Source organism: Pseudorasbora parva, chromosome 22, assembly GCF_024679245.1.
Source record: "Pseudorasbora parva isolate DD20220531a chromosome 22, ASM2467924v1, whole genome shotgun sequence".
Taxonomy (NCBI): Eukaryota; Metazoa; Chordata; class Actinopteri; order Cypriniformes; family Gobionidae; genus Pseudorasbora; species Pseudorasbora parva.
In genome coordinates this window covers 5717330-5745181 of record NC_090193.1, presented here as the reverse complement: position 1 = coordinate 5745181, position 27852 = coordinate 5717330, and the positions used below count along the sequence as shown (strand labels likewise).

The 27852-nt window shown below is 39.6% G+C and overlaps 1 protein-coding gene across 4 annotated transcripts in view; it reads left to right on the top strand.

The window, feature by feature from the left end:
• Nucleotides 1-26961, top strand: part of srpk1b (SRSF protein kinase 1b) — an 81735-nt gene extending 54774 nt beyond the window's left edge. For 3 of the 4 annotated variants that reach the window (XM_067430780.1, XM_067430779.1, XM_067430777.1), the window contains 13 exons: nt 509-617; nt 714-801; nt 1077-1164; nt 1462-1568; nt 1687-1852; nt 5325-5350; nt 7336-7552; nt 10055-10462; nt 14021-14121; nt 14352-14459; nt 18281-18350; nt 25243-25335; nt 25599-26961. In XM_067430780.1, the coding sequence (XP_067286881.1) occupies nt 509-617; nt 714-801; nt 1077-1164; nt 1462-1568; nt 1687-1852; nt 5325-5350; nt 7336-7552; nt 10055-10462; nt 14021-14121; nt 14352-14459; nt 18281-18350; nt 25243-25335; nt 25599-25783 (1766 nt within the window). In that variant the 3' untranslated portion in view covers nt 25784-26961. The remainder of the gene's footprint in view (nt 1-508; nt 618-713; nt 802-1076; nt 1165-1461; nt 1569-1686; nt 1853-5324; nt 5351-7335; nt 7553-10054; nt 10463-14020; nt 14122-14351; nt 14460-18280; nt 18351-25242; nt 25336-25598) is intronic. The other variant, XM_067430778.1, reaches the window with a different exon arrangement.
• Nucleotides 26962-27852: the final 891 nt, after the last annotated feature.

Below are 27852 nucleotides of genomic sequence, written 5' to 3'. Positions count from 1 at the left end.
CTCGCATTGTATTGAACAGACACGTCCGGTTTTTAATTGTAGTGTCTGTTCTCTAACTGAACTGATTTTATGAAAATGAACGCAGTGGGAAAGTGATTCAGTAGCGGTGGCTTTGGGAGTGGCCTCGTAGGGCAGCGAAGCATTCTGGGAATTGTTGTCTTTCATCCCCATGAGACAAAAATACATTTGCTGTCTGTTCTCAGTCTAGAAAGCATCAAATTAAAAAAATATTTCAATTTAATAAAAGTTTAAATACAAAGCTTAATGCTAAATCACTGAAGTACCCCTTTAAGGATTATCTCAAACTGCTTAAGGTTTTCTTTTTACAAATCTTTGAAGAAAATAATGTATGAATTTAGTTTTTAATAAATTGTATTTTTGAATAAATCAATAGTTTTCATTTTGTACCCTGATATTCAAATAATTCCAGATGTTTTGTTTCTTGCAGTGTTTTCTAACAGCTCTAATACTTTCATACTAAAAATCTTTCTAACACAACATTTTCTAGGTGGATATCACCATGTGAAAATAGGCGACTTGTTCAATGGACGGTACCACGTAATCCGCAAGCTGGGATGGGGTCATTTTTCCACTGTTTGGCTTGCTTGGGACACACAGTACGTTCACTTACCTGATGGTTTTTATCCATCTGTAATACCATTTATGTATTGCAATAATGTATACTTAGGGGTCATTTATTGTTTTGGTTGCAGAGGGAAGCGTTTTGTGGCCATGAAAGTGGTTAAGAGCGCTGAGCACTACACGGAAACAGCCCTCGATGAGATCAAGCTCCTGAGAGCGGTGAGTTACCCCGACACCAGTGCTGCCATAGAAACCATTACGATGAATTATTCGCAAGACCATTTAGTGTCAGATGAATTTGAGAGTATGCCACACTGCGGTGGGAAAGTAATGAATGTCAGTTGTACCCACATGGCCTGAGGCAAGTGGTTTCATCGAATGTGAACATGGTTTATTTCGTAATAAACCAAAGAAAATGGTTTCGAAATGTTGAGTGTCTTGCCTGTAAAACTGCATGAGAGTTATTTTCTCCAATCCCCATCTGGTGGATTCAGGTCAGGAACACAGACCAGAATGATCCCAGCAGGGAGAAAGTGGTGCAGTTATTGGACGACTTCAAGATCTCTGGTGTGAACGGGACCCGTATCCTTTCAGTACTGCACTGCCTACATGCTTGCATAAATCATTTTGTGAGAGACCCACAGGTGTTTTTCAGAGTACTCCATATTTGCTTCTGTTCAGGGAGCAGTGTACAGCTGCCGCTCAATATCCACAGCTGTGAGACTCGGCCCTTTGCCCAGATTCAGCCCAGCTCGCTCTGTTATTTGTGGAGAACAGCTCGTACATAGCTGGAGCTTTTGGCTTGTGTTCCCGGAAGAATTGAACTTTTGTTCTCCAGGGACACTTTCAGCATCATTTCCCTTAAACATGCCCTGTCAGATGTGTGTATGGTGTTTGAAGTTCTTGGCCACCATCTGCTGAAGTGGATTATCAAGTCCAACTACCAGGGCCTGCCGCTGCCGTGTGTCAAGAGCATCATTCGACAGGTGCATATTTTTTGTTCATTGTCGTTTAGTTTAATTGTACAGAGAGTCAGATTCACAACAGTGTTTTTTTGTTTTGTTTGTTTGTTTGTTTGTTTGTTTGTTTTCTTCTTCTCTATAGGTTTTGCAAGGCCTGGACTACCTGCACACCAAGTGTAAGATCATTCACACCGATATAAAGCCAGAGAACATCCTGATGGATGTGAATGAGGCGTATGTCAAGAGACTGGCCGCAGAGGCTACAGAGTGGCAGAAATCTGGCGCTCCACCACCTTCTGGATCCGCAGGTGACGCTAAGCTTCCCTCTCAGATATGCGAGAGAAACAGAACCTTTATATTATTTACAGACTTCTTACTAGTGCATTGGTTTTTACTTATTTTCAATGTCTTCTTTACATACACTGATGGTCTTCATCGGTGTGAACTGATGAACAGACATGAGTTGTTCAGATCACACCACCTTGATTAGGGGGTAAAAAAAATTATCATATTTTAAACTGGTTTAAAGTTTTGAGTTCTGAAACATACCGTATGTTTTTATTGTAGAGTAATATCTTTAATGTGTAAATATCAAGAATATTTTGAGTCTCATTTCATGACCCCTTTAAAAATGTCCCTGTCAAGAATTTTTTATCTATTATGTAATTTCATAATGTTATACCGATGTAGTTTAGTGTGGGGTTTAATGCAGACCTTTATGAGACTTGTAACTGTCAGATTTTGCTGTCTACGAGGCAAGTGTTGTGTTGAATATGCACTAAGTAGACATTCACTGTCAGGAAAACCTCTCACTGACTCCAAAACAGAAAACGGTGATTACATCAAAAGTCACGATTATGGTATACACTAGAAAGCTGTATAATCTAACATAGCAAATGAAATTAGTAATTAATGCTATTAATGTATTCTAGCTGAATGTTCATCGGGATGTGGTATCTTTTTCATTACAGTTGTGGTCAGAATTATTGGCACCCTAGTAAATATGATCAAAGATGACTGCAAATAAATCTGCATTGTTTATCCTTATGATCTTTCATTCAAAAAATGTGCAAAAATCTAACCTTTCGTTGAAGAAAAATAATTGAAAGTCAGGGGTAAATCACATTATGAAAGAAATGCTTTTCTCCAAAACATGTTAGCAATAATTATTTGAATAATGCCTGATGAGTTTGGAGAACACCTGACCAGAGATCAGAGACCATTCCTCCATACATAATCTCTCTAGATCCTTCAGATTCCCAGCTCTTCTCTTCAGTTCAGCCACTCATTTTCTAAAGGATTCAGGTCAGGGGACTGGGATAGCCATGGCAGAAGACCAGTGACACATTTTTGTGTTTATTTTGGATCATTGTCCTGATGGAAGACCCAGCCACGGCCCATTATAAGATTTCTAGCAGAGGCTGTCAGGTTTAGATTTTTTTATCTGTTGCTATTTGCTAGAATCCATGATGCCATGTGTCTGAACAAGATGTCCAGGACCTCAAGGTAAAAAATAGGCCCACATCATTAAAGATCCAGCAGTATATTTAACCGTGGGCATTGGGAACTTTTTATCCCTGTTTGCAATAAACACATCTGATGGGTTTGCTGCAAAAAAGCTCTTTTTATAGTTTCATCTGACCACAGATCCAGGTCCCGTCTGAAGCCCCAGTCGTGTCTGACAACTGAATATGCTGGAGTTTGTTTCTGGATGAGCAAGGAGCATTTGAGATATTTTTTGGCTTTCTGAACGAAAGACTCAACTAATCTCTGCAATTCTCCATCAGTGAGTCTTTGTTCACTCAAACTCTCCTCCTCTCGTGCATTAGGACGATATAGACACACGTCCTCTTCCAGGCAGATTCGTAACTTAATTGGAACTTTTTAATTATTGTCCTGATGGTGGACATGAGGATGTCCAATGCTTTCTCTATTTTAAGCCACTCTCTATATGTGAAGCACATCAGAACTCTATTCTGTGGTTTTATTCATTGGGGTGATGATTAAGGGAATTTTGCCTTTGTGTTAACTCATATTTATACTCTTGTGAAACAAGAGTAATGGCTAGACAATTTCATGTTTCTAGTCAACCTGGTGTGCTAATCAATGTAAATATTAATGGGAATATGCTTGAGATATTTTACTCATGAGAAATTCTGGGAGTGCCAATCATTTTGGCCAGTGGCGCGCGTAGGAAATAGTGCCCTTTTCCGATGGTACCGCAGTATCGCCAGAACTTACTGGTGCTGGTCATATAATTAGTATATCATCAATCACAAATCACAATACTTCATAGATTTTCTATGGGGTTAAGTTCAGGCGAGTTTGCTGGCCAGTTATGAACAGGGCTACCATGGTCCTTAAACCAGGTACTGGTTGCTTTGGCACTGGGTGCAGCTGCCAAGTCCTGTTGGAAAATGAAATCTAAATCTCCATAAAGTTGGTCGGCAGCAGGAAGCATGAAGTGCTCTAAAACTTCCTGGTATACGGCTGTGTTAACCTTGGACCTCAGAAAACACAGTGGACCAACGCCAGCAGATGACATGACACCCCAAACTATCACTGAGTGTGGAAACGTTACACTGGACCTCAAGCAACGTGGATTATGAGCATCTCCTCTCTTCCTCCAGACTCTGGGACCCTGATTTCCAAAGGAAATGCAAAATTTACTTTCAGCAGAGAACATAACTTTGGAGCACTCAGCAGTCCTTTTTGTCTTTAGACCAGGAGAGACGTTTCTGATGCTGTCTGTTGTTCAAGATTGGTTTGAACCATGTCTTGCATACGCCTGTGTAGTGGTTCTTGAAGCACTGACTCCAGCTGCAGTCCACTCTTTGTGAATCTCCCCCACATTGTTGAAATGGGTTTTGTTTCAGAATCATCTCTATTCCTTCCCCCCAATCCCCCCCCCCCCCCCCCCCCCAAAAAAAAAAAAAAACACACACACACAACATTTCTGTGCCAGCCATTGATCGTGGCCAACATGCACTGGAGAAAAGCATTTATTACACTTTGAATTATTTTTGTGAATGAACAATCAAAAGGATAAACAAAATAAACATAAAAAAATGGCCCTGAACATCAGTTTCCGGAGCTGATATTGTCACGCACATACAAAATAACTGATGCTGGTTTCAACAGTCATGGGCCAACTGGAAATATCACAATATATTGTAATAATGCATACTACAACTACCATTCAAAGTTTGAGGTCAGTAAGTAAAGAAATACTAAATACTTAGAAATACTTAAAGAAATACTTTTGATCAGCAAGGATGCATTAAATTGCTCAAAAGTGACAGTAAAGACATTTAATTTGTGGAAATACATTAGTCAAAAACCTTGTATTTAACATTCCAACCAGGTCAGGGAGTTTATGACTGTTTTGTTACATACATTATTCTTATAAATCTGATTGTTAGCATGAAATTGTTATAGTATTGATATTAGAGACAATCTGCAGTTTTATTCAGCTGTACCTTAATAACTTCACATCCATTCACCTCCTCTGACAGCTTAGCATAGAACATTTCCATTGATACATTATGCAGAGTGACGTAAAGTCTGCTGGATGTTTCTAAATGGAGAGCAGTGACTCATGTGCTCCTCTAAACAACTGAAGGATGACAAATTCCCACAGTGTGAATCTCTGAAGAGGTTCATGTGCACTGCTTGTGAACTCTGTGTAGCAACTGAGAAATGTACAGCTTTCATGACATTGATTGTGCGCAACAAGATGCTGATGTTGTCTTCTCTTTTCATCTTCTTCCTCCACTGCAGTGAGTACAGCTCCAGCCCCAAAACAAGTAAGTGTTCCTCTGAGATTAGTTTTGTAGGGTCTCCCTCAACTGCTCCACATCTGTTATTCATACAAACTGAGGCGTGTGTACACTCAGGCTTATTAGGTGCGTTTACATGCACGTTCTTAAGCTGATTATGCCTAATAAGCCGACAATGAACATTGTCATGTAAACGCGGTAACCCGTTTTTTTTTTTTTTATCAGAGTATGGTCATAAACGGCGTAAGCATAAACCGGTCGGGACAGGTAGTTTTTTGCCTCTTACCTCGATTTCGCGCTACATGTAAACGCATTAACCTGCTTTCTGTCGGCTTATTAAGTCCGCATGTGTGATAGGTGACAAAAAAGCAAACTTACAGCAGATTTAAACGCATCCAGACAGAGCGAGCGAGCGTTTTGCATGAAATAAGGACATATATCACAAACGCACTCTTTAAGACCCAGAAAATTGTAAAGATGTGTTCTTCTCTTCTCATGCAGCAGAAGTAGAAGAGGTTCAGACAAAACGCTGCATCTGTAACTGCACGAGGGATAATATGAGCCGTAAATCTCCCGCTGACATGGTGCACGCTTTATTTATCATCACAACTGACGTAACATTTGAAAAACTCAGAGTCAGATACGGGCATTTTTATTTTTGACGTCACTTCAATGAAATAACCCGGTTTGTTCAAAAAGTCACGTAAACACGGTAGGGATGCGCGATATACCGGTACTGGAAAAATACCGGTATATATTTTATTTAAAACGGTACGATATCATGATTTGGCACATTTCGGTATATGCTGCTGTTCCGAAGTTCACCGCTAGATGGCAGCGCGCTACCCAAACTGACCCGAAACAACCGGCAAATGTGACAACAACATAGACGGACAAAATGGATAAAGCAGTTGAATCTCACTCAAGATGCCCAAAACGAATTAATAAAGAGAGGAGTAGAAGTGACATTTGTAATGACTTTGCTTATAAAACTGATGAAGAACCATCAAACCTAGCCAAGAAGCATCTGTCACTATTCTGACTTTAAGACTTCTGAAGAGATCGACAGGTCAGTGAATCATTCAAACCATCTCATTTAGACATTTATTTTCTTTTAACACTGATCAACGCACACACATAGCCTAACATAAGATCGAATATCACAATCTCCAGCGTTCGTTTCAACCAATGACATTTAGATCTCATTATATTTGCACGCGTACTATTGCACTATTTATATTCCCGTTAGACACAACCGCCTGTGTTTATGTGAATAACTTACTCACTAAAGACGGACATTTGTACATAATTCTGTGTATTTGACTGTTTAAGGAAACTTAATGTGTAATGTGCGAGCGTGACTAAGTGACAGGCGTGTGTGTGTGTGTGTGTGTGTGTGTGTGTGTCGTATGAGCTCATATCTCCTGTAACTGTTATTACGAAATGCTATAAAATCTCTTGCATGTTCAAATGATTTCCGTTCTCCATCCCGAGACGAGCGTGAAATGTTGAATAGGATTATGCAGATTGCTTTAGTGTAGTGCGATGTCTTTTGAAACCAGAAGCAATTTGCTAATTTTGAGAGATTTTTGCTGAAATTATTTCTCACAAGAAAGTTTTCAAATGACTGATTTGATGTGATAAGCTTTGCTGATTAATTTACTAATAAACATTTGTGGTAATTTCCCACTTTATAAACTCAAAACTTGCATAATTGTTCTCATTCGCGTGCAATATACCCGCGCTAATATCAGACCTTGTGGTATCGATTTAATATCGGTACTTCGGTATTAGATTGTGGTACCGTACCGAAGCCAAAATTGTGGTATCGAGCCATCCCTAAAACACGGTTTACTTGCGTTGTCAGTTTACTGGTTTGTATGTAAACGGGGAAAACTGATTATTTCAATAAGCTGATTTTTTTGAGTTATCAGCTTACTGGTGTGCATCTAGATGCACCCATTGTTGGATTGTTCAGAAGATTAGAAAATTCAAAAGATTCTCTCATTTAGATGGCCAAAATGTCCAAGAACAAGAAGAAAAAGATGAAGAAGAAACAGAAGCGTCAGGCTGAACTGTTGGAGAAGAGGATTCTGGAGATCGAGGGACTGGAGAAAGGCCCTGAGGGAGGAGAGGAGGAAGAGGAGGATGAAACGGAGACGCCCGACAGCACCCCATCAGTCCCCGGCAGTCACACACTGAATGACATCACAGCTGAGGCCACACTCGGTGAGTGATGAAGAAACACTCTTAGAGCAAGGCATCGCTTGACTTGGGACAGGAAAGCAATAACTCTCGATTTGATTGTGAATAATTTGGGTGTATTTAGCGTGCGTAATAGAGATTCTCTCAAAGTTAATGCTGCAAATTATGCTGGGATCCTTTCAACTTATACCATTACATAGATATGTTTTAACAATAAAAAACGGGTGCTGTTTAGTTTTATTTTATATTTAATTACTATTATATTATTTATTTATATTTTCAGTTATTAATTTTATTATGCTTATGACATTTAGTTTTTTATATATATTTCTAATTAGTATTTTTAACAAGTTTTAATAATGTTAGTACTTCAACTTTATCAGAGTTATTAGTTAACAGTTAGTTGCCAAGGACACATTTTCGAAATGTCTGTTTTTAATGTTTTTATATCTAATATTTAATTTGATTTAAGCTGTATTGCAATTAACAAAAATGACTGTAAATAGTTTTAGTTGTTTTTATTTTAGTTTACAATAACTAGCCTGACATCATGCTCAATTCTAGTCAGAATATGAGTCTGGTACTGTTCCATTGGGCTGTGATTATGGGGCGTTTCAACCGAACAAGGAAAGAAAATGCCTCTGCAATCAATTGCGTAGACCTACAACCAATAGGCTGAATGCAGAAGATCCTGGTACAGAACTGATGGCATGTAGCGCATGCACGGTCAACACAAAATGAATGAATTGCTGAGACAACTCGTTGTTCCATAGTCCGTTAGTCCGTTATTATTAGTTCAAAAATAACGAATCGTTCATGAATAACACATCGCTAATGCATAGTTGTCAACAGAACTCAACTGCACGCACACTGGAAGAAGTAGAAGAAAAAGATGAGTATAAACCATCTTTGCGGGTGTTGTGAAATAATTTAAGGATACACAGAGTACTTACCAACACAATCATCATTTTTGAGAGAAATAGTGAAGGTGAATGCATATATGAACAAGTTCTCCATTTAGGATTAGAACAAATTCAATCTTTGGTGATGTGGATGATTACGTTACTGTCCAGAACGGATCAAGTCCAGACCGAACTTCCCGACCTCAAATGTTGTGGGCAGGGGCTGAGTTCAGCTGGCATCCAGGCTAAACAATAACACCACCGACAACAAGGCCTGAACTCAAATTGAATCGCAAATTAAATAAAAATATATACTCATTAACTCCTGTTAAAAAGAATATAAAAAAGCTCTTAGTGGGTCTATATAATATATATAATTTATAATATTATATAATATATAATAATGTTTATAATTTAAATCCATATGGATTATAATTATGAAATTGAACAAAAGAGACCGTAAAGACATTTATAATGTTACAATAACTTTCTATTTCAGTTAAATGCTGTTCTTTTGAACTTTCTGTTCATCAAAGAATCCAGACAAAAATGTATCATGGTTTCCTCAAAAATATTAAGCATGCAAAAATGGTTTTCCAAATAAAAAAAATAACCATCATTAATAATTGAGTGCAAAATCAACATTTTATTCGGATCACGTGACACGTGATGTCATCAAGTGATGACTAGAGTAATGCTGAAAATTCAGCTTTGATCACAGAAATAAATTCCATTTTAAATGATCTTAAAAACAGAAAGTGCCTATTTTTAAGTGTAATACTTCACAATAATGCTGTTTTTACTGTATTTTTTTAATCATTAAATACAGCAGAAGAGACTTCTTTCAAAAACATTTAAAAATCTTAACGTTTCCAAACTTTTGACTTTAATCCATTCATCCTGTAACACTAAGTGATGAGAATTTGACATTGATTCAGTAACCACGATGACCCATTCAATCAGTTATTTTTAGTGAGGGATATGTCAGACTGAATCAAACTTCTGAGTTTGTGAATCTTTCTTAAAAACCATATACAATTGAGTGGCTCAGAATCATTTGTTCATGCACTGAATAATTTCGATTCATTAAACCGAACTGGTTCCTAAGAGGAATTTGTGAATTGAATTGCCCTGCCTGAGATTTTTAGGAACAATTAGATTGTTCAATTGAAGATTGCGATTAATTAGAAAAACAATATTTTTACCTAGCCCCGGAAAGCGAGCACCTAGCAACCGCAGATCAGAACACCTTAGCAACCACTTAGCAGTGCTCTGACATCCTTCTGCAACACCGTAGCATGCAAACACTGGTTACATTTTCTTGAACAGTAATTGCAAATCTTAAGCAGTTGTTAATGCAATTAATGATATCGTTATTGACTTGCACAGGAGGCGTATATATTTGTGCAATATCTGTACTGCTGCAGAATCTCTACTGCTCAATCTCTCAGTGTATCCAAGTCCCAGTCCTTATGAAAAAAACATGCTTCAAGCTACTGTCTTCATCAATTATGGCTGGTGTTGCTGCGCTTTAGTCTTGCGTCATGATATATCAGCATTTCAACTCAGAGATTGTATTGAAATTAAAACTTTTTGAACTTTTGCAAAACTTTTTACACTCCAGATGGTGTCTCAGACGATTGGTCTCAGCTCAGAGGAGCCGTCAACGGCCACAGCCCGATCCTTGAGGACGAGCAGAGCCTTGATCTTCAGCAGCAGATGAAGGACGACACCCCTGTAAACCCTTACGACAGCGGCACCGAGGGGTCCGACCCTACTAACCCTTACCCAGCATGCAACGGCACCGAAGAGAAAGAGCCCAGTCCTCCATCCCCTGCCGCCACAGACGGTAATGGACCTTTGATTTGTGGCATGGTTGAGTCAGAGTGCCCTAGGGTGCAGGATCAAGAGAGCCCCACGGCGGAGCTGAACGGCTCCGGCTCTGTCGAGGGCCCCAAAGCGGAGGTGGGCCTCACCATGGAGGTGGACCCCAGCGCGCAGGCGGTCACAGAGGAGGAGAGCCTGAAGGACGGTCAGTGCGGAGCCCTCGCTGGAGGAACACCCCTCCCTGTTTTGCTTTTATACTAACTCCCCTCCCTCCTCTCTCTCCGCCTCTGTGTGTTTTCCTAGAGAGTCTCCTACTCTCTGAACTGGTGTTGCTAACATACTAAAAGAGCCTGATTTAGTGTTTAATAGCAGTATTCAGCCAGGGAACGGATCGTTCACAGACATCATATTTTTGGTGAAATAAGTTGATTATAAAGATGGTATGGAATGTGGTCCACAGACATGGAAGTCAGGAAATTGTTTTTAAATTCACAAACATGGTAATGAAGAAGTCTGGAGAGATCATTAATTAGACTTCTTTCAAAAAAATATGACATTTTATTATCAATTAGTTGGACATGAGCATAAAAAAAATGCCTTACTTTGGAGAGGCAAAAAAAAGTGCATGACCCAAGCTGTCCAAGTGCTCAGCAGCAGTTTATTAGACACAAAAAAGATCAGTATTGGCTGCCGTGTCAGCTGCTCTGACAGATTTATTGTTCTGTGTAATGAGGTTGAGAGGTTTTTCCCCAGCCACACAAAGTGTATGTTATAAGTGTTAGAAAAGCATAGTCAAGAGAGAGAAACATTCACAGTCACAGCACGATAAACTTCACTGTAAATAGTACTTATAGGTACTATACGTAGGTTTGAATTGAAGCATATATAATGGAAATTGCATTATTCTGTTGCATGCAGTAAAATGCAGTGAATATACACACATACACTATATTAACAAAGGTTTTGGGATGCCTGCCATGCACATGAACTTTAATGTCATCCCATTCTAAATCAGTTGGGTTTAATATGGAGTCGGCCCACCCTTGGCAGCTATAACAGCTTCTACACTTCTTGGAAGGCTTTCCACAAGGTTTAGGAGTGTGTTTATGGGGATTTTTGACCCTTCCGCTAGAAGTGCATTTGTGAGGTCAGGCACTGATGTTGGACGAGAAGGCCTGGCTCTCAGTTTCCGCTCTAATTCATCTCAAAGCTGTTCTATCGGGTTGAGGTCAGGATTCTGGGCAGGGCAGTCAAGTTCCTCCACACCAAACTCACTCATCCATGTCTTTATGGACCGACGCGTTGTGCACTGGTGCGCAGTCATGTTGGAACAGGAAGGGGCCAACCCCAGACTGTTCCCACAAAGTTGGGAGCATAAAATTGTTCAAAATGTCTTGGTATGCTGAAGCATTAAGAGTTCCTTTCACTAAAACTCAGGGGCAAGCCAAACCCCTGAAAAACAACCCCACGCCATAATTTCACGAATGGATGTATTACAGGTGGCAACCTATCATTGTATCACACTTGAGTTCACTGAGCTCCTGAGAGTGACACATTCTTTCACAAATGTTTGTAGAAGCGTCTGCATGCCTAGGTGCTTGATTTATACACCTGAGGCCATGGAAGTGATTAAAACACCTGAATTCAGTGATTTGGATGGATGTCACAGTACTTTTGGCAATATAGTGTGTATATATACATCCATCCATTAGTGATGTAAATCGGACGGTCAATCACAATATAGGTCTGCATTCCCGCGGCTCTCGTCAGTCAGAGATATTCTTGACTGTTGTCATATTTGATTTAGCCCATTTTTCCTCTGAGACATGAGGGTGGCTGCGGAATAGAACCTAGCGGGAGCGGGATGGAAAAAAATGGAAAGACCTCTAAATCATGGTACGATATCAATTCTCATAGCCAGCGACACAATATTTTCCGAAACCTCAAAAAATTCTGCGATGCGATTACGACACTGTAACAATGTTCGTGGATGGAAGGAAGAGGACAAGGGGGTCGGCGTGACTGCTGACGCTTTTATTAGGTAAATAACTCAAAACAACGTGCACACTTCAGCATGTGTCTTTCAGTCTCTATCTCAGTTCACTTCCGGGTTTCCGGCACTTCCGGCTTCCGGTTTCTCAGTGTCTCTGTGGGGGGAGCGTCAGCAGTCCGTCTGTCTCTCTCCTGCTTCCATTTCTCCAGGCGTTTTATTCTCTCTCCACGCCCATTACTGAAACGAGATACAGGTGTTATCAATCTGCGTCCAACCCACTCACTTACCGCTCGTCCCGAGGCACTCCCTGCGTCCCAATTCGCATACTATCCATCCTAAATAGTATACGAAAATAGAATTAGTATGTCCCAAATCGTAGTATGGTGAAAAGAGTATTCCAAAGATTCCCGGATGGTTTACTATTTCCGGTCCGAATTCACAGTATGGATCGATGGGCACTCTAACGGCTGATATTGCCCACAACCCATTGCGAGTTGGACGAGGATTCGATTAGAACTACAAACGCGGATAAAAAGCGTTAAAAAACTACAAACATGACGGATGTGCGAGTTCGACGGTTAAGTAGAGAAGTTTAGATAAAGGGGTTTGAGTGACCCTATCAATATTTAACCTGACAAAAATATATTTATTCAGTGTTGTCCACATTATATTTCACCTGCAGCAGCATTGTGAACTTTTGTAATGACATGTTTGGCCATTAACTTTTAAATGCATCATTATATTCAAACTGCAAACACATGAGGAGAGTCTCTGCATTAAAGACCCACAAATGGCAGATCAACGAGCGGCTACATTTCTCTCCGATACGGTAGGAGATTAAACTGAATGTGGAGGATTTGAACTGTGACGAATCTGACGATGATTGACAGGGCAGATAAACGGTGACGGGATGCACGTAACTAAGCGACAGAGTCTGTTAAAGATGGCGAAGTAGTATGTCCCGAAGCTTGCATACTTTTCTGCTACACACTCAAAAGTATATACTTTTTCTTCACAAAAAGAGTACATACTTTTAGGACGTAGTATAAGTAGGCGAATTGGGACGCAGCAACTCTCTCCCGCTGCAGACCTCGCTGAACCACGCCCCCCTTGCCACAGACACAATTCGATATATTGATATATTATGTGCCTGGTTTACACAACCAGTTACATTTTTATTACATCATGCCAAAATATATAACACAATTTTATTAGAAAATTTCTCATCCACCCTGATTGGGACATCCAGCTTAGGACATGACAACAGACAAAGTATTTTTGGCTTCTGTGCTCAAAATGTGCAGTCCAAAATTCTTCAGAGAAACAAGTAATTATATTTTTATATACATATACATTATAAAATTAAGACATTTCTTTTAAGTTTGTAGCTTGTTTATCTATCATCCATCCATCCATCTATCATCCATCCATCCATCTATCCATCCAACCATCCATCTATCCATCCATCTATCATCTAACCATCCATCCATCTATTAATCTATCGTCCCTCTATCCATCCCGTCTATTGGTCTGTCTGAGTATGTAACCACAGGTGTTCACCTGTTACCAGTGATCTAGCATTTTTATTCTGATGCTCTCGTTTTTCATGGCTGATAGTGATTAAGTGAGAACCGCTGTATTATACATCCTACAGGGCTTTATAAATCAGAAAACACATCAAACCCCACAAGAGCGATCCAGAATGTGAATGTGGGGGTGTGTGTTATTTGACTCTAAAACAGTCTTTCTCATGCTTCTGTTGAACTGCAGCTAAGACTGCTGCGGGAAACCTGCTACTCAACCCCCTGGAGCCGCTAAACGCTGATAAGATCCAGGTGAAAATCGCTGACCTGGGCAACGCCTGCTGGGTGGTGAGTCGAGTTTTCTTGGCATGTATAACAAAAAAAACACAGCTCCATCAGAGATTTGACGGTAGTCCACCCAAAAACGAAGATCCTGTGATCATTTAACTTTTTAGTCTTGTTGAACGCAACATTAATTGAATTGACTGATTGAGATGCTGATCTTCATGGCTGTTCATGTCTCACCTCTGTGTCAGCGGTTGACTCTTCTTTATGTAACTCTTGTTTGTCATCACCAGCATAAGCACTTCACAGACGATATTCAGACGCGGCAGTATCGCTCTCTGGAGGTGTTGATTGGATCAGGATACGGCACACCGGCTGACATCTGGAGCACAGCGTGCATGGTGCGTTTGAAGACTTTTTGTTAAGAATATATATAAAATAAAACTCTACTGGTGAAGTGTGCCATTCAAAAACATCATGATTTTGAGTCTTTTGCAAAGCCCAGTGAGCTGCCTTGCTGTGATCTGCCTTATAAAGCGCAATCCTAACAATGCACTCTACACAGGCAACAAAGCTAATGCTTTAGTTAATGACTCCACTTGGATTTATTTCTAATAGTTTTGCATTAGAATGTTGCTGACGTGATGATGACTCAATTTTGGTTCCAGTAGTTTTATGTTATCATGTTGCTAAGGTAATGACTCAAATTTGATTCCAATAAAGTTTTCTGTCCACATTGCTAAATGAATTGCCTGATACGCAAATAGTTTACATTAGCATGCCGCTAGGATAATGTAACTAGGCATGATAAGTAACACAATACATTGTACGTATGTGCAAATATTGGATGATATAGTCATTGGGTTGTTATTAATGAAATATAATTGACATTTGGCATTTGAAGAAAAATGCGATATGCAATATCTTGATAAATAATTCGATACGCGATACGATATTGCAATTAGTGTGTAAAATCTATAAATTATATATTTTTTAAAAAATGTTAAACTGTGAATGAAACTACCGTAATTCCTCAAATAAAGACCGGGGCCTTTATTTACCTGAACTGCCGATGGGAACCAGCTATTATTTGAAGCAGGCTTTTATTAGGGGCAGGCCTGTATTTCTAATTCCATCTGTTTGAAATATAATTGCTTTATGTAAACCGTTTTCTAGGGGTGTGCATTGGCACTGCCTTCACGATTCGATTCGATTACGATTCACCAGGTAACGATTCGATTCAATTCGATTCTACGATGCATTGTGATGCATCAAAATTCTACTGCACACAAAGCTAATTTTTCATCAGTCATGAGGCAATACAAGCAGATATTAAACAACAGATTGTATTGGCTGCTATGTGTCTCCTGTATCTTTGACATAAAAGTTATTAAATAAAATTAAATGTAATTAAATAAAATAAAATAAAATAAAATGCAATTAACCCTTAAATGCATGACTGTTTCACCAAACATTCTTACATATTCAGGTCGTTAGCGACCCAGATCTATATTTAACATGGATAGACCTCTACCTGTCGTGATAATATATAAAACTCCTGATTTTAGAGTAGCAGCTACAGAAGAATAAAATAAAACCTATTTCGTTACCTTTTGGAGCTTGGAAGGATTCAGTTTGAGCAGATGTTTAATACCATCATCATATGACCTCGTCAGAGCTCGTTTACCAGTATATTCAGCATCTGCCTCATATTCGCCATCTCCAGCATATTCTCCAAACTCATTTTCAATGTCTTCAATATCAATATTTTGATCACTGACAGCTTCTTGACCACATCCATCATCAAGAGACAGTGACACTAACATATGATTGTGTTTAGTACTTGCTCTCTGAAGTAAATCACTGAGACATTTCAAGTTTTGCAGATTATAATTATTGTTTCGTTTTCTGTCAGAGGTAACTATGAGTGAAACGTCACTTCATCATTGGGTATCAGACATTGCCACCTTGTGGAATAAAGGGGAATTGCACATAATCGATTATGGCACTTTGCCCCATCGATGCTGAATCGTTCATGCCCCGCATCGCGATGCATCGCCGAATCGATTATTGTTGACACCCCTACCGTTTTCAATTTAAAGTGATCGTTCCAGTGGACAAATATCATTGATTTTTTTTAAAGAAACATTTGCAAAAATATCACCATACAACAAAATAATACGCATTTTTTGTAATTCCGCGGACAGCTCCGCATCCGAAGATGAACGAGTTCTCGGCAAATCTAGCCGAGCATGACGTCTCATCACACCGGCACCAGTTTGCACATACAAATGAGGTGCTTATATTTACTGAATGAGCCTACAAAAGCAGAAATAAGCCATTTTAAGTAAAGAGATCCAGGTTTAAGCAAATAAATAAATAAATCACGACATTAAAGTTTAGTGAAATTAGGAAATATTTAATTATTGTTAATTTAGTGCATAGGCCTATTTTGTTCTCATGTCACAAGTAATAATATCAAGCCAAGGTTTACAGAGTTCTACACGATTCTTTTGTAGTGTGGTTTTTGCTGAAATGTACTAAAATACATATCATCACCTGTGCACGTTTAGCCCACTTCTTCTCGACGCGTTGGTTTATAGAACAATTACTCCGAATCGCCCTCTGTCGCTTCAAAGAATAGCACAACGGCTCGTCCGTTTGGGGAGGAGCGCGCGCAGTCAGCGGAGGCTTGAGCAGCAGAGACAGGCGAAAGTATAAATAAGGCTTGAGACGGGGCTGCGCGGAGCTGAGCTTCGAGGCTTGGGTGCGACCCCCTTAAGAAGACATAAAAGAGACGAGAGGCTAATTTTAGGTGCGTCTTAATCAGCTCCCTAGTTCAGTAGTCAGGGCACTGATCAGGACATACCAGTAAGTCAATGGGCTGACTCCCTGATCAGTGCCCTGACTACTGACAGAGAAGATTGAGGCGCACGCATTGTGAAGACCGATATTTGTAGCCTGCCTGGTGACACGGTATTTTCACAGACGTCGCATCTCTCATAGACTACAGTAGCCTATTTAAAATGGCACATGCATCGCTTATATTCTCAATTTAATTTACAAAGCAATCCCTGTAAAGTTTTTAGGTTAACTATAGAAGCGACCAGGATTAGTGTGTGTCGCACTGGCAAGACTCGCATCGGAGCGCGTGGCATCAGGATGGTTTCGCATTAAATTAACGGCATTTAGGAGATTATCCACTCATTTCCCCCGGCCTTTATTTGAGACCGGCCTTTATTTGTTCGTGCTGACCACACCCCCGGCCACTATCAGAGGCCCGGCGTTTATTTGACTACAGGCTTTTATTTGAGGAAATACGGTATTTGTGTTTCACATTCTTCCTGGGAAAAGAAAGCATCGCTACAACTCCTAAAAGTGACAAGCAGTGTTTTAGCAAACATTTATTTCACAAATCGTTCACGTTTTGGTGCGTGTCAGACTGTGCGAGACTGCAAGTTATTGTTTTTCGCAAATTATTGTGTTTAATAACTATTTTTAACGTCAGACAATTCCTATAAGTAACTGTTCCAAGTCTATTCTCTGCTCTATGCGTCGACCTAAAACGCACACTTTTCACAATGTTTCAGTAGCCTATTAAAATCATTTAGATACTGCACGCCGTTGCGATATGCATATTGCGAAATGTACATTTGCCTTATTTCGATAATTTTGATATATATTGCACAGGCCATTTTCATTGTCTTGTCAACATTATCAGATTTTTGTTAGTTGAGAGGGATGTATTCAATGCTGCTTAAAGAAGACGTCTTTTATTCTATGCATTATGCATTTGAATGCTGTCTAGGAAGGGCAGCTCAGTAGGTTTTGAATCAGAGCTGAAGTCAGAGCTGTTAGAGCGAGACGAATCCTTCATGACATCTGCTCTCGGAGCATTTCATTGAGTGCTGCTGATGCTGGTCCCTTGGACTGTGTCCAGCTTTGCAATGCACAGACTTTGCACCTTTTTTTAAACAGTAGGGCCAGACCCACAGAGAGAGGTTAAACTCCATCTGTATCAGCATTTCAGGTGCACTGCGTAACAAAAGAGTCTTGCATGCTGCACTCTTGTCACGTTGTGGCGGCTTCAGTTCGGGCAGGGGTGAGAAGGTTGGTTTGGCTTTTCAGATAGCAGCCTACGACCTTGAGAATTGGATACTAGGATCGCTGTGTCCACGCACACATACATTCTTCTCAATGTCTCTACTTCGTCTCTCCCTAGGCATTTGAGCTGGCGACAGGGGATTACTTGTTTGAGCCTCACTCCGGAGAGGATTATTCCAGAGATGAAGGTAATTATTCTTCCACAGGTTGCCAGGGTATATACACATTTTTACCAATAAACATTTTTCCATGACTTGAGGCAATATTCATGACCTAATGTTCCATTAAAATCAATGCAAAATAAGAATAAAATCCATGTTCAAATGTATCATATCTTAACTAAAATGAATGACTATTAATGCTATTCGATTGCTTGCTATTTGTTTTAATAAATTCAAGCTGCAATTGAATGCCCAAATGATAAGAACCGTAATTCCTCAAATAAAGACCCGGGCCTTTATTTACCTGAACTGCCGATGGGAACCGGCTTTTATTTGAAGCAGGCTTTTATTAGTGGCAGGCCTGTATTTTTAATTCCATCTGTTTAGAAAATAATTGCTTTAAATAAACCGTTTTAAATTAATAGCGAATAAAAGCGATAGTTCCAGTGGAAAGAAGTAATTGATTTTTTACAAAACATGCAAACATATCACCATTTACAACAATAGCCAGAAAGGTGACAAAGCAATTTCGGTCAGAATTACTGTAGCCTAATCAGTAACCACCACTGAGAAAAATCTTTATTCCACACTTCATTTTTATATAGGTTGCACGTGAGGTTATTTTAGCCTACGAACCGGACTCAACCGGACCGCTTTCTACAGGCCATTGGTTGCACGTGAGGGGAAAAAAAGCTTCCTTCCACTTAAGAGTTGTATACTTTTAAGCACTTTTTATTTTTTAATATCTCTTTTTATTTTTATATATATCTTTTTCTAACCAAACTAATGACGCATCTGTGCTTTCTATTGCGCGTGAGGGAAAAAAAGCTTCCTTACACTTGAGAATAGTTGTGACCTTTTAAATACTTTTTATTTTACTACGGTATATCTCTTTACATAAATATTTTTTATACTTAAACTATAATTTCTTTATTTTACTAACCTAGCTAATTACTACAGTGCTTTCTAAATAGGTTTCACGTGAGGAAAAAAGCTTTCTTCCACTTAAGAGGAGTTTTATTTTAATATATTTCTTTACATAAATATTATTTTCTACTTAAAAATTCTATAATTTAGTTTTTTTCTGACCCATCTAATTACTCATCTGCGCTTCCAATAGGTTGCACGCACTTTTCTCCGAGATATTCGATTTTGATTTTGCATATTGTTCCAAAAAATTGAAGCCTGTTTTCTTGTACAAAATAAAATATTTTAAGTTAATTGCAGAGTAAGGCCTATAAAAAAGACGAGAGTTGAAGATTAATATTTGTGTAGCCTGACACGGTATTTTAACAGTAGTCTAGGCCTATTTAAAATGTCATAAATGCATCAGTTATATTCTCAATTCAATTTACAGAGCCATCCCTACAAAGTTTTAAGGTTAACTATAGATAGATAGATTTTTCTTGGAGCAAGCCTCCGGGCTGCAGCTATTTACCAGCGCTGCCACACGCTCTCCGAAGAAAAAAAAAATGCAGATTTTGCAAAGCATAGCATACGTACATACATAAGAAACAGACTATAGAAGAGACTACTATAGAATTAGTGTGTTTTGCACTCACAAGAACGGGCGCGGTATCAGGATGGTTGTGTGATGTCGGTCAGCCGTCATGGCACAACCTTACTGTACATTACGATGAACTTGAATGCAATGGCCTTTATTTGAGACCGGCCTTTATTTGAGACCGGCCTTTATTTGTTCGTGCTGACCACGCCCCAGGCCACTATCAGAGGCCCGGCGTTTAATTGAAACAAATTAAAAAACAAATAAATTGCAAGCAAAAGGAGAAATAAATAGCATAGAATAAAGATACAAATGAAAGGTAGGTCTTACTGTAATATTCAGGTACAGAAATACTATAGATATTAAATTAAGTAATCAAATGTGATATAACACTGGATAAGTTCACTGTTAATCAAACAGACCTTCACTTTGCGTTCACTGAAGACACAACCAACTTTGTTTACGGGTCGGAAATACTTACCAAAATGGGCATTTTGAGAATTTTTTTTTGTATTTGTTTAATTTGTTCACACTTGTCATGTTTGGTTCGATTAAAACAAACCCTGGTGCAGTTGCTCGTTTAGTGCGGTTCATTTGAACACATGTGAACGCTGCCATCCGAACCCTGGAGCGCACCAAACAAGCGGACCGAGACCGCTAAAAAGATGGGTCTCGGCCCGCTTCCAAACAAACTCTGGTGCGGTTCGATTGATATATGAATGCAACACGGACCAAAGACTTGTAAACGAACCAAAAACAGGACATAATGTCACAAGATGAGACGCTACAAGTCAGCTGATTTGAAGACGCGGAAAGATCGGTGTATCCAAAATGAGTAACGTAAACGTAAGAGGGCAAACATAGAGCAACGAGGAGGTAAAGTGCCTCAATATTTGGTCCGACGAGCATGTTTCGAAAATGCTAGAAAAAAAGCACAAAAAGCACACCTGGTTCTTCTCAAAGGACCTGTGTTGCCCATTAGCTTTTGCAGCGGATGTTCGTTTCTGCATACAACTGAGGAGATCCTGCTGCTGTTTTGAATGTTTTGAACATTTTATGAGCTCTTCATGAGTTCTTAGCTGGTAAAAATAATGCCATTCAGTAACGTTAGGTTCGCTGTTAAAAATGCCAGTGTGAACGCTAAGCGGACCAGGAATATATGTTTTGTTTTTGTTTTTTGGTCCGGACCAAACGAACCGAACTAACCGAACTACAAGTGTGAACGCACCCTAAAAGTTTAGTTCACTTCAAAATGAAAATTTTCTGCTAATTTACCCACCCCCATCTCATCCAAGATGCTCATGTCTTTCTTCAGTCGAAAAGAAATTAAGTGTTTTGAGGAAATTGTTCTCCACATAATGAACTTCAATGGCAACCAAAATGCTGGAGGCCCAAATCAATGCAGTTTCAGAGGAAGGGCTTCAGAGGCTCTGCACGATCCTAGATGAGGAATAGGGTTCAACAATTAATGGAATGTTTTCCTCAAAATATGTAATTTCTTTTCGACTGAAGAAAGAAAGACATGAACATCTTGGATGAGATGGGGGTGAATAAATGATCAGTACATTTTCATTTTGAAGTGAACTTATCCTTCAAGGGCAATAAGCCGCTAAAATGAACTCAATTTGGTACTCGCGAGCTGTTTGCAAGGCGGCTTTGTGCGTGTCTCGGACAGTCTCTCAATTGGGCAAGTACTGCAGACACAATGTGCTGATACGAAGCCATTCGTGTCATAAGAGGGGAGAGAAATATTTGTGAAACAAATTTCCATGACTCACCCTAAACTTTCTGGGTTCTGTTTCCAACAAAGGCCTGGAAATTAGTTTTGTAAAAAAAAAAAAATTGTTATTCCAAGCATTTCCAGGTTGGTTGGGATTCCACCCACACCCGCAGTGAAGCACATAAAGCTCCAACACATGAACAAACAAAGTCACATCTGGAGAACAAATCACACTATGCCTATTAATTAGCACTTGAACGAGAGCCATTTCAAGCTTCATAATGACGCCCAATGTGTCCATTTCTCAAGCGCAGTGTAATATTTGAGCTGTCATTGCGGAGGTGGCACTGGGGAGTTGAATTGCTGGAGAGGTTGTGGCGTCTAAGTGCTCAGACCGTCAGCAAAAATCTTATTTTCATATCCATATTTCATCTAGATGTGTTTTTAAAAGTCTGGACTGCAAAAAAAACCCTCTCTTTGTTCCAAATTTGATCACATCTGGAGGTGGTTTGAAATGTGATTCCAATCAGATTTGTACAGATGCGTCAGACTTGTAAATTGTGAAATTGCGTCAATTCTAATAAGACAAGGGCTGTCACTAATGATTATTTTGATAGTCCAGTAATCGGGCGATTATTTTTGCGATTAATCGGGTAATCTGTAATTGTTTGTGGTAAAAAAATAGACCTAAGAAAAGATCTAAGCTTTTTAAAATGACTTAAAATACATATACAATAACAATAAGGCAATAATATTTGGTTCAAATAAAGTATCAAAAACAAGTAATCAATGTTAAAATACATAATAAACAAAATATGAGCAATCAGCGTGTGTACATTATGTATTAAAACAAATGACCTGCAGAGCCACCAACAGTCTGGTGTTGTTACACTTTACAGCCAAACTTTTTTGGCCAAACAACATCTAATTCAAATGTTTACTTAATCTTTAATATTTATCCACCTCTTAACGATAGATTTCTTGAACAAGAACATGTGGACATCAAAACAGGCAAACTCAGAGCGTAGGTTTAAACCTTTATTTTAAAAATCGCGATGACCAACAGTTGCATATTTAGAAACATATTGGTGTATTCTCCCATGTTGGTGTAGGTTTATAAATGATTCACCAAATATGGTGCAATGGCACACATTGCGATGAACAACAGATGAATGTTATAAGCAACCCAAACAAACACACAGCATATTGAGATGGAATTTGAGACGCATGTAAATGATAACCGCTAACGTGGAGCAGCACGGAGCCGCTCTGAGACGCATACAAATATCCTACACACACGTAAATGAATCGCGTATTAAACCCATGGGGCATATATGCCTTTGTGAAGTCACTATAGCATTAGGCTATGGTTTTAAACTGCTTTTAATACATTGTGAAGCCGTAGAAAACGGTCTGATAAAGCTTTTTGGATCTGGATTCTTGTCAGTGGAATGAGCCACTGCCGGTATTTTGCCAGTTACTCAACGGATACATTTCAATCGAGGATTTTTAAAAATTGAGTACTTTTGTTTAATTGAGGAATCGTGATAGCCCTAAATGCGAAACAACAATAACATCAAAACTAAATATCGGAAGTATTTATACGTATATACCAGTCTGAGTTTTTCTTGTGCAGCAGAGTTGTTGTTCACTGTGACTCGACAGGGCACTTATTTGAAAATGAGAGGATACCCCTGCGTCCATTTTGAAAGTTATTTCTCACATGTTGGGAGTCGGGACAGATTAATCCACCCATCCAGATAGGTTGGTAATGTCTGGACAAACATCTTATTTGAGCACGTCATAGTGTGGACAATCTGCTTGAAAAGATCTGATTTGAGAAAAAGTCTGGACATAGCCTTTACTAAAGCCACATTAAAGTCCCCTGAAATCCAGAAACATGGCAGTTTTTGCATTGCTGATTACACTGTCCTAAATGTCCTGATTGCTCGCAGTATTCCAGACATACTAAAATACAAAATATAGTAACTAGGTATGCACAATGTTTCAATACCATATTGGTTTCAGACAATATCAAGAGTGTTTTTTTTATTTTTATGACCCATAATGTCCTCTTTAAAGGGGGGGTGAAACACTCAGTTTCAGTCAGTGTCATGTCAATCTTGAGTACCTATAGAGTAGCATTGCATCCTGCATATCTCCGAAAAGTCTTTATTTTTTTTATAATTATATAAGAAAGATGCGCTGTTCCGAGTCTTTCCGAAAAAAGCCGAGCGGGTGGGGGCGTGTCGTGTGAGCGGAGCTAAATAATGACGTGTGCGTGCCGCTGTTATTGTGTTGAGTGCGTCGTAAAGCTGTGTCATCCCTAACAGCGGGAAAAAAACTTTATTCAAAATAAAAATATGGCTTTTAATCAGATCCAGCCATACATCTATGATCCGGAATCAGACCCAGAGGCTGCAGTTGAACAGGAGCAGCAGCAAAAACGACTAGAGCAGGACGTCTCTATGTGGTACAAGTTATACACTAACTATATAATATGCTTAGCGGCTTGTGTTATTTACATATTTATACTTGAATTATATCGTCGTATTTTTGTCTTTGAAGGTGTACATGTGGGAAGTGCAGTTGTGCACGTGTGTGTGTGTGTGTTTACGCGTGGTTTGTGTAGACAATTGTAGTAAGCGGACTGGTTTTGCACGGCAGGCTAAGTTAGTGTTTACATAGAAAGACACGGAATAGTAGCGCATTTGAATGAAGAAGCGCGCTTATTTAGTTCAACATATTTCCCCACTCTTTGTGTATTGTTGTTTGGAGTGCTTTTACAATACACAAACATAAAGTTACACATATAGTGGCCAGCTAAACAAATGTACACGCACTACACATCGCATGCTCCATTGATCAATTAACTATACGTGATCATGTTTGGGCTACTTGATGAGCATAGGCAAAAACACAGACATTTGAAGCAGTCTTACTCACCGCCTGCGGTTTTAACGTTGGGACCTTTATCGTTGGGACTGCTCCATCCTTCAGCATTAGGCGATCGGAAAATCCGGCGTCGAGCTGGGCCTTGTTTATGAAACAGTCGGCACCGAAATGCAGTGAACAGACATAAACCTTTGCGCAACTCAGTTGCTGATCCGGAAAAGCATATTCCATCCACTGTTGCCTTAACGCGGGTTTTTTTTGGCAGTCTGTACAGGACTGTCTTGGTCTGGCAACCAAAAACGCACTTTTTTGGTGACATTGTTAATTTCTTGAAGTCACATCACCTGTGCAGCGCAGCCTACGAGCCAGCGCTTTGATGGGCGTAGGCTGTTGCTTTCGCTCGCTCTCTCACGCTCTTCCGGTAGAATTGTCCGTACGGCCCATACAAGGAAATTCCGAAACTTTAACGTCAAGTGGACCCATGATCGAAAAAAACTTGCCGAAACTTACCGGAAGTAGTATTTTTGACAAAGAAATACTCCCATCAAACGTCCACCTTAACTTTTGAAACTTTGTCTATGTTTAGGATGGGATTCCAAGTCTTTAACAGTGTAAAAAGCTCAGTATGCATGAAACAGCATTTCACCCCCCCTTTAATATACAGGTTCATTAGGACTTGGCATGTATGGTCTCAATAAATAAACTGGTGGGATCATAAATGATACTTTTAAAAGGTCCATCGATGCTTGTTGTAAATGGCAGGAGATTTAATCTCAGCCTTTTGTTTCTTTTGTGAACAGATCACATCGCATTGATTATTGAGCTGCTGGGGAAGATTCCTCGTAAACTCGTCCTGAATGGCAAATATTCCAAGGAATTTTTCACCAAGAAAGGTACGTCTGTCAATGGACACTTATCACATGAGTAATTGCTCCGCTAATGTGTGTTTCACTTACTTGATAAACTTGCTCACCGTGTTCAGTAGCTTTGTGTGAATGTCATAGATGGATTAATGAGGTATGTCAGCACTGCCAATAATGGTATGGCCGTACATTTTTTTGAGTGTGTGTAAAAGTGTCACCATGTAGTCTATTTTTTGAAACTGATAGTTCACACTTTTCTTAATTGGATGTGTCCATCTATTTATGTGTGCTAGGAGACCTAAGGCACATTACTAAGCTGAAGCCATGGGGTTTGCAGGACGTGCTGGTCGAAAAGTACGAGTGGGCCCGAGAGGAAGCTCAGAATTTTGCGGACTTCCTCATCCCGATGTTAGACCTCGTCCCAGAGAAAAGAGCCACGGCTGCCGAGTGCCTCCGTCACTCCTGGATCGCCTCCTAGTGGCTAAAAACCTCCAAACCCCCCCCACACACACACACACTTTCACACGCACATCTTTGAACTCATGACTGCTCACCACTGACAGAGGCTGTCTTAAGAGCCGTGCCTGGTGTCATGGCAGATATTAGCCGCAAGGATGAGAAGGTCCGGTCAAGCAGATCTAATCTGAATTCAGTTTTCAAGTCGTCGTTGTTTTTTTACGTAATGGGTATAACTCGAGTGTACCGTCATTTCAGTGGTCTGTGCTCTCGCTGATTCATCTAACAATCACTTTTCTATCAGTTTCCGTCATATCACAGGATGGTTTGAGACGTGTCAGGATTGATTTATCTTCTCAAGAGGTTGGACTTTGACTCAGTGTCCGTTTTCTTGAAAGCAAGAGTGTTTGGAGTAAATCGGACTCAGTAGCTGATTGTAGTTTTCCTTCACTGAATTACGAAAAGATTCCGTCAAACTGTTTTCCATATCTTTACAAAGGGTTTTACATCGATGTCTGAAAGAAGGGAGCATGAATGGACATTATTGAAGTCTTCAAATTAAATGTGAGCTACTGCGAGAGAAACACAGCCACGTGTTTTCCCACGAAGGGCAAAAATAAAAAATCTAATTGGAGAAATTCTAACCTTTTATGTCACAAAATCCATCAAGGACCATCATGGTTAAAATGACTCGTATAATGCCAGGGAGGAGTTTTGGGATCAAGGTTATTTTAGTTATGTAATCTTAAATCAGTGAGAACATTTCAAATTTTGTACATACTCATACCAAAGAGTTGGTTCGTCACACGATCAGTGTTGTACAGTCTTAAGCCTCATTGTTTGTGTACAGTTTTGTTATGAATTAACGGCTTAAGGAAAATGTTTAAGAATCACTGATTCGGAGATGCCTTGAAATGAATCTGCAATGATCTGTGCATCTGTTTATGCATTTTTCCCCTACAGTGTTGCTTCAAGCAATATTAGTTTTTTTCTCTGGATGAAGTGAACCGTCCTAGTTTAACTTTGAAAGGCCTTTGCTTTCTCTTGGATAAGCCAGTTTCGTCTGACCTTTTACAGCATCACACACATCATCTGCTTCTCTGCTCTCTCTTTTTTCATGAATGTCTTTCTGCTTTTGCTTGTTCAACACTGAACTAAAATTGTTTCTGTAGTAACTTCAAATAAAGTTTTTGAAATGGCTTTTGGGACTTCGTAGCATTTGTAGTTTTGATTAACGGTAACACTTTACAGTAAGGTTTCATTTGTTAACATTACTTCAACAATACTTTTACAGCAATTAATCTTATTGTTAATCTCAACATTTACTAACACAATATTAAAACACAAAGTTATATCTCTTAACATTAATGCACTGCGAACGAACATGAACATTATTATTAAACTAAAATGAACAAAGTCTAAGTTTTGGGAAGCCTGCCTTTACATGCACATCATGAACTTTAATGATATCCCATTCTTAATCCGTAGGGTTTAATATTGAGTTGGCCCACCCTTTGCACCCTTTAACTCTTCTGGGAAGGCTTTCCACAAGGTTTAGGAGTGTGTTTATGGGAATTTTTGACCCTTCCTCTAGAAGTGCATTTGTGAGGTCAGGCACTGATGTTGGACGAGAAGGCCTGGCTCTCAGTCTCCGCTCTAATTCATCCCAAAGCTGTTCTATCGGGTTGAGCTCAGGACTCTGTGCAGGCCAGTCAAGTTCCTCCACACCAAACTCTCTCATCCATGTCTTTATGGACCCTGCTGTGTGCACTGGTGCGCAGTCATGTTGGAAGGGATGGGGTCATCCCCAAACTGTTCCCACAAAGTTGGGAGAATGAAATTGTCCAAAATGTCTTGGTATGCTGGAGCATTAAGAGTTCCTTTCACTGGAACGAAGAGGCCAAGTCCAACTCTTGTCAAACAACCCCAACACCATAACCCCCCCCCCCCTCCACCAAACTTTACACTAGGTAAAATATAGTCAGGCAAGTATCGTTCTCCTAGCAACGCCCAAACCCAGTCCTTTGTGAGTTTCTGTTGTTCCCAATTGCTTCCACTTTATAATACCACTAACAGTTGACCGTGGAATAT